At 46.2% G+C, this 12563-nt stretch overlaps 1 protein-coding gene across 2 annotated transcripts in view; it reads left to right on the top strand.

Annotated features, from left to right (window-relative positions):
* The first annotated feature begins 80 nt into the window (after positions 1-80).
* The window catches only part of NRM (nurim), a 43483-nt gene continuing 31000 nt past the window's right edge, over positions 81-12563 (top strand). The window contains exons 1-4 of one of the 2 annotated variants that reach the window (XM_083493095.1): positions 416-642; positions 1638-1840; positions 2372-2548; positions 3409-5304. In XM_083493095.1, the coding sequence (XP_083349221.1) occupies positions 498-642; positions 1638-1840; positions 2372-2548; positions 3409-3726 (843 nt within the window). In that variant the 5' untranslated portion in view covers positions 416-497 and the 3' untranslated portion in view covers positions 3727-5304. Of the gene's footprint in view, positions 643-1637; positions 1841-2371; positions 2549-3408; positions 5305-12563 lie in introns of those variants that run through there. The other variant, XM_083493096.1, reaches the window with a different exon arrangement.

Below are 12563 nucleotides of genomic sequence, written 5' to 3'. Positions count from 1 at the left end.
TAGTCCAACCCCCTGCAGTGCAGGAATCTTTTGCCCAACGTGGGGATGGAAGAATGAGAGCTGCGTCGAGGCCCCTGGATGAGAAGAGCAGACGCTGATTTCTTAGAAGGCTCGAGGGAGCTGGGGTTTTTTTTGGGGGGGGGGCAACCCTTACTTGTTCCTCTGCCACGGGGAGGAATATTTCGGCAGGCGGGGAGGTTCTGCTCCCTAGATCCTGTATGACGTCAAAGCCTCCCCCAGAGTTCTTCGTGATGTCACGACGTGAAGGGGGAATCCCTAGACGAGAGCCCCCTTCCCAGCGTGTGTTGTCACTCGGCCGTGGGAATGCTAGGGGAAGACCCCCCTTCTCCCTCCCGCTCCTGATAGGGAGGAATCCCCCACCCCGCTCCTCATTACGCGTTTGTGACGTCACGGGAGGGCGTGGGGATTCCGGAGGGAGCCCCTCCTCTCCGCAGGGCGGTTCCTCCAGGCGGCGGGAGAAGCGCAATTTGCCCGCCATGGCTGCTCTTCAGCTCCTGATGATGGTCCCGGCGCTGGGCAGCTTCCTGTTCGCCTTCGGGACCGGCGTGGAGCTGATCCGCTTCGTCTCCTTCCGCGCTCTGTTCCTGCAGCCGGGGACGGGGGCTGCCCAGCACAGAACCGGTGCGGGGGCGTAGGGGCGGGAGAGAAATGGAGGGGCCTTGCGGGGGAGGGAATGAGAGCTTGGGGTTGCAAAGGGGTGCGAGGTGCGCGGTCTTTGGGCGGAGGAGCAGGGATCCGGCGGCCCCCCAGGTGTGGGGCTCTGTATCGGGTCCAGGGCAGCATGGGCAGTGCTGAGGGATGACGGGAGTTGTAGTTCAGCAGCATGCCAAGAGGTATGAAAAACTGCCCGTTCATCCCTTCCTTTTATTTTTGGTTTGGATCCTGAAGACGCCCAGGCGAGTGGCAGGAGGCTGAAACTCTAAAGCAGCCACTTTGAAACTGAGAAAGTCAAATGATAGGAATTCCTAGATCTTAGATAAGATGCTTTTAACGCTGTGATTTTATGTTGCAATGGTTCCTGTTGGAAGTTTGCGTCTTGCCCTGGGCGTTTTCCAACAAGCAGAAATAAATGTGGCGCCTTGTTGTAAAAGGCAGGCAGGGCTAAGGATGTGGTCTGGCTCCCCTCCACCCCCCCCACCCCCGCCGATGCTATTAGTATGTGAACAATATGGTTTGGTAATAATATCCCATGATGTCGTTAAAGATGATTGGATAAAAATGTCTGTATGTTCTACTTCCTGCTCTGTATGTTAAGGCCATTCAATCCAGAATCTTCCCAATAGTTTAAGAGAACCTTCCCCAACCTGCTATCATCCACAAGTTTTGAAGTACGACTCTCACCATCCCTGCTGGCTGGGACTGGTGGGTGTTGGAGTCCAACATGTCATAAATAACAGGATCTGAGATTACAGAATTATAGAGTTGGAAGGGACCCTGAGAATCATTTAGTCCAATTCCCCTGCAATGCAGGAATATGCAGCTGTCGCTTACGGGGATTGAACCTGCAACCTTAGCACTATCGGCACCACACTCTAACCAACTGAGCTATCCAGAGAACACCAGTTTGTGGAAGGATGCACTAGGCCTCACCTTGAGCGAACCTCTTTTCTTTGCAGATGCTGCTCCTAATCTTCAATGGGAAGCTGCCCTGAGGGATCCCAAGATTCTGCGGCCACTAATGGTGGACGTGGGCTTAATTGTCCTCTTCATCCTGCAACACAGCCTCATGGCCACTCAGCAAGTCAAACACTGGACCAGAAGTTGCTTTGGAGTTCTACAGAGATCTTTCTATGTCTTCTGCACAGCGCTGACTCTCCAGGTAGGGGTATCAATTTGGGGCAGCAAAATGGGGGGAGAGGACTGAAGGGGAGGAAGAAGTCCCACAGGCAAGATAACAGAGCAACTCAGAGTGAATTCTTAGCCAAGTCAGAAACGCTAAACTCAAAATGCAGCAAAAATCTTCCTGGCATGATGCCGTTTAGATTTCACACTCTGCACTTTCATGGAATTGTTATTGCCAAAGCAAATCCCCCCAATTTCAGCATTAAGTCTTTGCTCCTTAGTACAGTTTATTTTGAGAACGGACCTCCCAAACTCACACCGTTAACTCAGCATAGCCTTCATTATGTTGTGAAGCAAAATGCATCATTGCAATGATGACTAAAATCTTGCACGATTTAAAAAAACAACCCAGTATGGATATGATTTGTATGATTTGGCTAATGCCTGCAGGTCCAGCAGATTTTCTACAACATGATTGCAGTTTTGGAGTCCCAAAATGCAGCCACATTAGACGTGTGCCTGCAGGAGAATCTACTTTTATCTAATGCGCCTTTTCCTTCCCACATAGCTGCTGATGAGGTACTGGCAGCCTGTGCAGGATGCTCCTGTGCTCTGGAATACGAGCAGGGAGCCGTGGGTCACTTGGGTCCCTCTCATCTGCTTCATCCTCCACTTCATTGCTTGGCTGGTCATCTTTAGCATCCTCCTCATCTTTGACTACGCAGAGCTGATGGGGGTCAAACAGGTACCGCGCAGCTTCCCTTTTCCCATCTAGAGAGGCCACCGTCCGGTATTTGGTGGCTGAGCTCAGCGAGGCTGAATGACCCAACCAATGAGGGTGATAGAAGATCTTTCCTCCTGCTGTAAAATATTTCTGAAAAGAGAGGTCCCAGGCTTGAAGCAAATTTGGAAGCCATGACCTCTCTCTTGGAAGTTCTTAATGTACTCTGGCTTTACAGTGAAAGCAGTTAGGGGGGTGCATTGGATTTGGATGAATTCTGAGGGATTTATTTATTTTTAAATAATTTTTTGATTTTAAAACTATAAGTTACAATACAACCACACACATCCACATTTGGAGATTCCTCAGAATCTCTGGACTTCCCACCTTCCCCTCTGTGGGTCCTATTATTAAACCTTTTCTACTGCATCTCTTTCAATAGTCCATATTTTATATAGGTCCATAGTACTTGCTACGAGTGTTATTGCAATCCTGCTAATGTTTTCATCTGTTTACAGTGGTCTCCAAGATAAATTATAAATTTCCCCCATCCTTTCTTAAAGTTATGGTCTTCTTGGTTCCTGAGCATAAGGGTCAGTTTTGCCATTTCGGCATAGTCCAGCAGTTTAATTTGCCATTCCTCTCTGGTAGGGACATTCTCTTCTTTCCATCTCTGGAATTCTGAGGGATTTTTGGTCAAGGCAGAGACCGCAGAAGCACTTAGTGCTGTCTCAGCAGTCCAGACAACAAACAAAAGCAGATCTCACATTCCCCCTTAGTGAATATGTAGAGGCCCAATGTGTACACAGGTCTAAAATGGTGTCTTGTTTCCCCAAAAGATTTGGGCATCTGCGGTGCAAATGGGTGTTTCTCTCGTTCCGTAGGTTTACTATCACTGCCTGGGCATGGGGGACCCTTTGGCCGTGAAGTCCACAAGTGCCATCCGCCTCTTCTCCCACCTTCGTCACCCTGTGTACCTGGAGTTTCTCCTCATCCTGTGGGCCGTTCCCTGCCTTTCTCTTGACCGCCTGCTCCTCGCATTGCTCTTCACAGCCTACATCACCTGCGCCCACAACCTTGACCAGCAAGACTACCTCTACCTGCGAGCTCAGCTGGACAAGAAGTTCCAGATCTTCTCCCGTGAGGAGGCAGCCTATGGGGATCTGCTGGCTCAGAATGGCCCCTCCGTCCTTAAGAACTGAACCGGTGTGGCCCCAATTTTATATGCGGGTGCTGGTGTCCTAGTATATTGGGGCCTGAGAGCCTTGTACCTTGCACTCTCCCATGCTAAGCACTGAACGTTGCAATGTGCCTTGTAGATCTTTTTGCTTTTACGCACTCGGGACTTGAGTGGTCTATAAATAGGACCTAAGAGTTCTGGCTTCCAGCAGGCCTACTTTGCTACAACTCTTAAAACACATATAAGGAGTTCTATATGGTGATCCCACATGGTCCAGTAGGTTGGAATCCTTGAGTAAAGAGGTGGAACTCCAAAGATGGCAGAATTCAACCCCAAGTTCCTTGGAGGGAAGTCTCTAGAGCAGGGGTGGGGGAAAGCCTATGGGCCTCCAGAAGTTGGTGGACTTCAGCTGCCATCAACATCTGGAGGGCTGTGGATGCCCCATACCTGCTGCATAGGCTTAAAGGGATATATTGGGCCCCAAAAGTCCCCCCCCCACTAGTGCTAAGAAGAACAATGAGTCACTGATAACCAACTGGAATTTAGGTGAGGTGGTCAGGTTGTTGTTGTTTGTGGGAGGCTTTTTTATGATTTACAACTGCAGACAGCAGGCAGGTAGGTCAACAGACAAAATGTTCCCCATCTCTGGCAAAGCTAGGCCCTGTGGAATCAGTGGGGCACTGCCCTAGTAACCTCAGTCTGCCCCCATCCATTCCCCACCCGCTAGCTGGCTTTACTTACAACCAGTCAGGGGGTGGCTCTGTCTGTCATGGACTCTGCTGCAGTCCTTTCTGCCCAAGAGGGCACCAGGCAAACCTGACTAGGATTCTGCAGCTGTTAAAAAGCACAGAAAAACTGGGTTTTTCAATTCATTTTCTGCTACAGAACTTCTGCCCAAGGGATTTTTAAAGTATAGGATTTTTAACTTTGATTCACAAGCAAGAACTATTTTAAAGAGGTAGCACCCTAGATAATTTGTGGAATGGGCTGTGAGGTTTTTTTGCTTTCTGCAAATATATCTCTTCAGCACAGTGTCTTCCAAATACATTTCTGTTCCAAGCCAGCAATCAGAATTCATTGCCCATCCTCTTGCTTCTGTCGCGTCAGTTCCAAAGCATTCTGAATTCCAAGGCCTACCTGGGCTGAAGAAGACAAGGCCTTGAGGAAGATTCTGGTCAAGATGGCCGTCCAGCAGTGGACCACCTGCCTCTCAAACCCAAATATATCTCCATGCGGTGGGTGACTTTTAACTTGCCCCGCCCATCAGAATTAATGACAAAAACTATAATTTATGTGATCTTTGAATCAAGTACATTTACGGGCAAAAGCGGGCTGGGGGGGGCAGGGGTTGATTCTAGGATTATGTCTCCAGGCTCCACCTAGCAATGGTTGGATCTTTGCCTTCATTTGTAACTCAATGCCTTGAACATCCACTAGCATTTCTTTTTAAATGCTGATACTGCTTTTATTGTAGCTTTTTTATTATTATTTCTGTACCCCCTTGCTAACAAAGTATTTTTATACATATGAAAAGCAAATCTTGGATTGAGAAGATAATGGTTTGTAAAGTAAAAAAAAGGGGTGTGTGTTTTTTAAAAAAGTTTGGTTTGTCTCTGTTCTGAAATTTGGTTTTAATGTAAAGTGTTTCAATATATTTGGGTTTCTTTATAAAGCAGAAGTGACCAGCTGCTCCCAGAAGCTAAAAATGAGCTCTGTATCAACAAAAGTTTTATCTATACAGTGGTACCTCGGGTTACACATGCTTCAGGTTACACACTCCGCTAACCCAGAAATAGTGCTTCAGGTTAAGAACTTTGCTTCAGGATAAGAACAGAAATCATGCTCCGGTGGCGCAGCAGGAGGCCCTATTAGCTAAAGTGGTCTTCAGGTTAAGAACAGTTTCAGGTTAAGAACGGACCTCTGGAACGAATTAAGTACTTAACCTGAGGTACCACTGTAATTATTCATGATGACAAGTTGTAAGAATCATGAGATTTTCCACCCCTGAGCTTTTGAAATACAACTCCCATCAACCTTGGCCGTATGGGCTGAAGCTTATAAGCGTTGTTGCCCAACATCCCTGCTCTATACATTTCTTTATTTATTTATTTGTTTAATTTCTATACCCTTTATATTTTTAAGAAAAACCTCAAAGCAGGTTAAAGCATATTAAATCAGTAAAACATAAATAAAACAATGTGAAAAAAGCGAAATATAGAGTATACTGTCAAAGCAACATAACAGAAAACTAAAACATTATCTAATAAAACATTACAAAGGAAGTCAACTACAGAATACAAATTTAACATAGTAGGGCTGGGTGAGTCTGGGCCCCGCCCCCTAGGCCAGGTGGGAAAGGCCTTGCAGGGAGTGGCCTTCATGCCTCACAGCCAGACGATGTTCCTCCGGCCTCATGAGGATCCTCTCTAATGGGACCCAAGTGTGTTTAAGGTTGCAATTAACTTAATCTTCCCTAGATCTGCGTTTAGCAGAAGCATGTGCCACTCCCACTGCCCAGCTTCAAAGTCAGAGTAGCAACCACATGTATCCTATAATCACGCTTGGCTCTTTCTGTTCGGCATCGCTAAGGCTCTCCTCCCCCCGCCCCCCTCATGAAACAACGGCCTCCTTTTAAGCACCCCAACAGTTATTTACCGCCCCCCCCCCCATTCCTCTCACGGCACATGTGTGATACACAAGCTTCACTCTAATGGCTCTAGAAGCATCTTAGGCTATGAGACGAAGGGATGCTCTCCTGCTAAATGCACACTCACTGATTACAGTCGCATCCTTGGGAGAAACAAGAACTAGCCTTGCGTGGAAAAAGAAGCATCCCCTCTACTTCTCTTCCCTTCTCCCCTCGCCCCCACCCAAGGGCCAGGCCCATGCTTGCTCCCCTAAACCCTAACCTAACCAGGGACCCAGCTGAGGAGAGCTGCACTGAGGCGCATTCGTGGGAGCCTCCCTCTGAATCTTCCCAGGAGCAGGAGGACTGTATAGATTTGGAACAGTGGTTTGCAGAGGAACATAGTTCATAGTAATAATAATATTATTTTTTATTTATACCCTGCCCTCCCCAGCCAAGGCCGGGCTCCATGTTGCTAACAAGCAATAATAAAAACAAGTTGAATGACTACAACTTAAAAACAAGGTTAAAATACAACATTAAAATATTGAAACATTAAGATATTAAAACGCAGCCTCATCACAGGAGAAAAGAGGGGGAGGGAATCAAATTGGCTCCAAGCCAAAGCCCAGGCAGAACAGCTCTGTCTTACAGGCCCTCCGGAAAGAAATCAGATCCTGCAGGGCCCTGGTCTTATGAGACAGAGCTTCCCAGCAGGCCAGAGCCAGTGTTGAAAAGGCCCTGGCTCTGGTTGAAGCTAATCTAACTTCCTTAAGGCCCAGGACCACTAGGGTGTTGCTATTTATGGACCTTAAGGTCCTCCGTGTTGCATACCGGGAGAGGCGGTCCTGTAGGTACAAGGGTCCTAGGCTGTGAAGGGCTTTAAAGGTCAAAAGCAGCACCTTAAATCTGACCCTGTACTCCACCGGGAGCCAGTGCTGCTGGAAAAGCACTGAGTGAATATGGTCCCATGGCAGAGACCCCGTGAGGAGCCTCACTGTAGCATTCTGCATCCGCTGGAGTTTCTGGGACAGCTTCAAGGGCAGCCCCACATAGAGCGAATTACAGTAGTCAAGCCTGGAGGTGACTGTTGCATGGATCACTGTGGCCAGGTTGGGGCGGGAAAGGTAAGGGGCCAACTGCTTGATGTGGTGAAGGTGGAAATGGCTGTTGCTGTAACCTGCACCTCCATGGAAACTCTTCTATATATATATATATATATATATATATATATATATATATATATATATATATATAAATCATATTTATTAAAATTTCCAATAATAACAGAATAGAAAAGATAGGAAAGATAAAGAAAAGAAAGAAAGAAAGAAAGAGACCAACTTTAAACCCTTGTTTTCATAACCTTCTTTCTGGGACTCCCTCCTTCCCCTTCCGACTGTATTCCCCTTTCCCTAAGTTGGTTCCACAAGCTCTCATTCCCAATTTAAACCTAATATGTTGTACCTATTAGCCAATTTAAATTACAATCTTAGCATCACTTAACAAAATAGAAAAAGAAAAAAGATTTTCCCCCCAAGATCTACCCCGTTTCCTTCCACGAATTCCCCCCTTTTTTTTCCAAACATGTTAAATCAAAATACCAAAGTTATATAGAAAGATAAAAGATAAAAGATAGAAGAAAATTCAAAAAGTTGGTTACATAGCCTTTGGATTCTAGAATTCCCCCTCCCTTCCCCGGTTTAGATTCCCCATGTCCATCAGTCTGTATGTTGTCGGCCTGGAGGTCTCAAGTCCACAGCCAAATTTTTCTCAATCCATCTTGCCGGTTTTCTTTAAATTTGCTTGTTTTAATGATGTTTAACTTCAAAAATCCAGTCTGATAGAGGCCTTTAGTTTTCCTTGGTCCTTGTTGCTCCTCCCATTGTTCTTTCCATGACGTAGTTGGTCCTTTGCTCTTTTGTTTCTTACTTTCTCAGGGTTCTGTCTTGTTCAGCTGCAAAACCATTCTTATTCCGAAATCTAGTATCTCTACAGAGGTTTGTTATTCAGGAACAAAAACTTACGTCCAGTTCCTTCCTTGCTTCAGTAGAAAAATTCTATCGTATTGTGAACACCTCTGTAGACAAAATAATATTTCAGTTTTGCTGCTTTCCCAGGAGATAAGACCTGTGCACATCCCGGAGTAGTTTTCCACATACGCCACTTGTAATGTCACGAAACCCCTCTAGGGGGGTTGCAGTAATTTTGTGTCCTCTAATCCAAAAGTCAAGTTGTTGTTTCTTCCCCCCCCCCCGACATTTTGTATCCATATTTATGTCCAATTGTAACAGAATTAACCAGCAAAATACTTGTAACAAAGTCCTCTTTATATTCTCAAGATTTGACAGCTACTTTGACAGCTGTCAAATTCTCCGTCTCTCCCACCAGGTTCTCCGAATCGCCCCGGTTCCCGGGGGGGGGGGTTGCCTTTTCCCTCTCGCCCTCGACTTTTCTCCTCCAGCACAATTCTTATAGTATCCCATCGTGGAATTGATCATTTTTGTCAGCAATAAACTTCTGAAACGATCTTGGTTTCCCAGTCCTTGTTTTAGCGTGTTTCCAATCAGGGGGGGACTGACTTCCTTTTTAGATCCCCCCCGCTCGTGCCGAATCCGAAAAAAAATTCTTTTTTTTCTCCTTTTGTGCCCGGTTACCCAATTACTCACGGGTTGTTGTTAAATGTCTGAATTTCCAATGGAAGAAGCCAGCGCTCTCCGACGAATGGCATGCGGCTGCGCTCGTCAGGGGAAGCGATAGACTCACAGTACCACGCCACTCCCCGGCACCCGATCCGTAGCCTTTAAAAAGGCTCCTTCACGAGTCGGGAGGGCGCTAACGGTACCAGCCGAGTCCCCATGTCCATGGGCTCCGTGCCCGTGGTTTTTAAGGGTCCCCGCGTCGCCGGCGCGGTAAGACCCAGCCCCTGCCGAGCAGACTCCCTCCGGAGCTCGGAGGGAGTCCGCCATTCGGCGATGGCGCCAACCCGGAAGTCCTTCTTTTTTATTATTATTACATTTTTTCCAGACAGAAATATGAAGTACAAGAAAACAAAGAAAACAAGAAAAGAAAAGAAAAAAGACAAATTGTTTCAGAAGCTTGTATCAATCTTCCATCGAACTTCCCCACATCTCCCGCACAGTGCAATCTTAATAATAAATTTATCAGCAAATTATAACCTTGTTTCATGTATTTCTTTTGTACTTTCAATTGCGTTTTAAGTTTAAATTACTTATTATCCATTTGCTCTATAAACAAATATGTTATCCTTTTTAAACATTTAAACATTGGTCCTTTCATTAGTATTATCTAATTTCATATATATTCCACTCTCATTGCTGGAGCTAACCTTTCAAAGTCATGCGAAGTCTTATAATTCATATAGCTTATAAAGTTTTTGCAAATAGTCCTTAAATTTTTTCCAATCCTCTTCCATTGCTTCTTCTCCCAAATCTCGGATCCTGACAGTCATCTCGGCCAACTCCATATAGTCCATCAATTGCGTTTGCCACTCTTCCAGTGTGGGCAAATCTTGAGTCTTCCAATATTTAGCGATAAGAATTCTTGCTGCTGTAGTTGCATACATAAAAAATGTTCTATCCTTCTTTAACACCTTTTGGCCAACAATGCCCAAGAGGAAGGCCTCCGGTTTCTTAGGGAAGGTGTACTTAAACACCTTTTTTAACTCATTGTAGATCATTTCCCAGAAGGCCTTCACTCTTGGACAAGTCCACCAAAGGTGGAAAAATGTCCCTTCAGCCTCCTTGCATTTCCAACATTTATTATCAGACAAATTGTATATCTTATCTGCTTCTATACCCCAGAACTTAGAAAATTCTGCTGTCAAGTAGCCAATCAAATCTTCTTTCTCAAGCTCTGGGATAGATCGTAGTCTCAAATTATTTTCCCGATTTCTCAGTTCCACCATAGACAGGTAGGCCTGCTGGTCACTAATATGCTTGTGTAGTGGCCTTACCTCCCCTTTTATTTCTTCCACTTTCTGATTTGCTTGATCTGCTTTTAAGTTGGCAGCCTCAGCCAATTTCCGATTCTCGGAAGTTGCTTCTTTGAGATTTCCAATTACTTGTGAATGTTGTGCCACTTGTTCAGACAGTTTTGTAATAGAGGATGTGGCTAGGTCAATTTTTGCTGTTTGGTCATCCACCTTCTTATTTAAAATTGCAAATTGTTCTAGCATTTCTTTTAGAAGAGTATCAGATCCTCCTGCAGCCATATCCTCTGATGTTGGCTGTTCAGCTTCCTTTAATACAGCTGAGACTGATGATCTGCGTGGCTGAGAAGTCAAAGTTGTTTGCACAAGTTGGCCTTTCCCTGCTTTCGCTTTTGCAGATCTTGTTTTCGGAGGGCCACTCATTCCACACCTGTCTATGAGTCAAGGTCAAATTGTCTATTGTCCCATGGGAAAGACAGTTCCCCAGTGTAGTTAACAAAACAGCAGAGAGTCAAAATAAAGTTTGTTCCCAGGAATTTATATATCCCCAGTTCCACTAGAGGGAGTGTTGTTGCAGTTCAGGAAAGAAAGAGAGAAATTTGTCCGCCATTAAGATCCCTGCAGCCAAATAGTTTAACAATAGTCCTTCAAACTTTTTCAACTTGCAGAGCCCTTCCCAGGTTGCCACAAAGTCTCATCCAAAAGGTGCAAGCTACAGTTACTTAATTGTATCTTCCAAAAGCTCCTCAATGTAACAGTTTCAGTTTTAAATATAGTATCCGCAATGACAGCTCTCTTTCCTTCTGTCAGCCCGCGATTTGGTTCTTAAGGTGTTATAATCCACAGAAAGAAGAGGGTCCCCAGTTTAAATCAACACAATAAAAAGAAGAAACTTGCCTTTTCCTTTCAGTTGCCAATTCCCACCAGCGCACGATACTTCTAAATTTATAATCCCTTTAAATTGCATCCAGCTTGTCCGTTTCTTTGCCTTTGATCTTAAGCATTGCCGGAAGACGGACTTCCTCTTTTTCGTCTCCCGCTTTCAGCCAAATTCAGAATTTGTAATCCAAAATAGAGTAGTTCTTACTCACGAGTAGATAATTTAGAGTCCAATGTTTCAGGAAGAAAGGTCAGCGCTCATCAGCAGCAGCCGCGCGGCTTCGCTCCCGCAGAAAGAGCGATGAACTCACAGCACCGCTTCCCCTCCGCGCTTCCGGAGCCCCTTACGGGGTCCCTTCTTCGTTTTGGGGGTCGCTCCAGGTGCCCGCAGAGTCCCACGGCCACGGGCTCACTCTGCCCGTGGTTTTTCTTAATGGATCGTCGCTGTGCCGTAGCGAACGATCCTTTCCTGCGGAGCCCCTCTTCAGAGACTGAAGAGGACCGCCATTGCTTGTTTCGCGCCGCCTCCGGAAGTCCATGGAAACTCTTCTTAATGGAAGGCAATGGCACTAATTGGGCCCCCTCAAGAGAAGGGAGTTGGTCCCTCATTCCCATGCCATCCCGACCCAGCCATAGGACCTCTGTCTTCAAAGGATTTAGTGTCAATTGGCTCCAATGAAACTATCCAGCCACAGCTTCCAAGCATCTGGTCAGTGTGTCCAGGGCCAAGTCGGTGTGGCAATCCATCAGCAGATAGAGCTGAGTGTCATCAGCATATTGGTGACAGCCCAGCCCAAAGCTCTGGATAATCTGGGCAAGGGGGTGCATAAAGATGTTAAGAAGCATTGGGGCGAGGATTGCGCCCTGCGGCACTCCACACACCAAGGAATAATGTGACGACATCTCCCTCCCTAGCGCCACCCTATGTCCCCGACCAGAGACCAGCCATTTACGGGCTATGCCCTTTATCCCCATGTGAGCAAGGCGGTGGTCCAGAAGATCATGATTGACCATGTCAAAGGCTGCTGACAAATCTAAAAGAATCAGCAGTCCTGACCCGCCTCGATCCAATTGTCTATGGAGATCATCTGTTAGGGCAACCAGAGCAGTCTCGGTCCCGAAACCAGGACGGAACCCAGACTGAAATGGATCTAAATCCGATGTTTCCTCCAGAAACCTACCAAGCTGTTCAGCAACAGATATGGAAGATTTTAAACTGGGCGGTAATTGGATAGGTCTAAAGGATCTAGTGACGTTTTCTTTAAGAGTGGACACACCACTGCTTCCTTCAGTTCCCCTGGGAATGTCCCCGTGCCAAGGGACAAATTGATAATTTCAACCAGGGGGTTCACGCGACATCTGGACATGCCCTAATCAGCCAAGATGGGCACGGATCGAGGAG

Source organism: Podarcis liolepis (genome assembly GCF_965112155.1).
Source record: "Podarcis liolepis genome assembly, chromosome: 2".
Lineage (NCBI taxonomy): Eukaryota > Metazoa > Chordata > Lepidosauria > Squamata > Lacertidae > Podarcis > Podarcis liolepis.
Note: the sequence above shows the minus strand (reverse complement) of the source record. Positions and strands in the feature narration are given on the sequence as shown.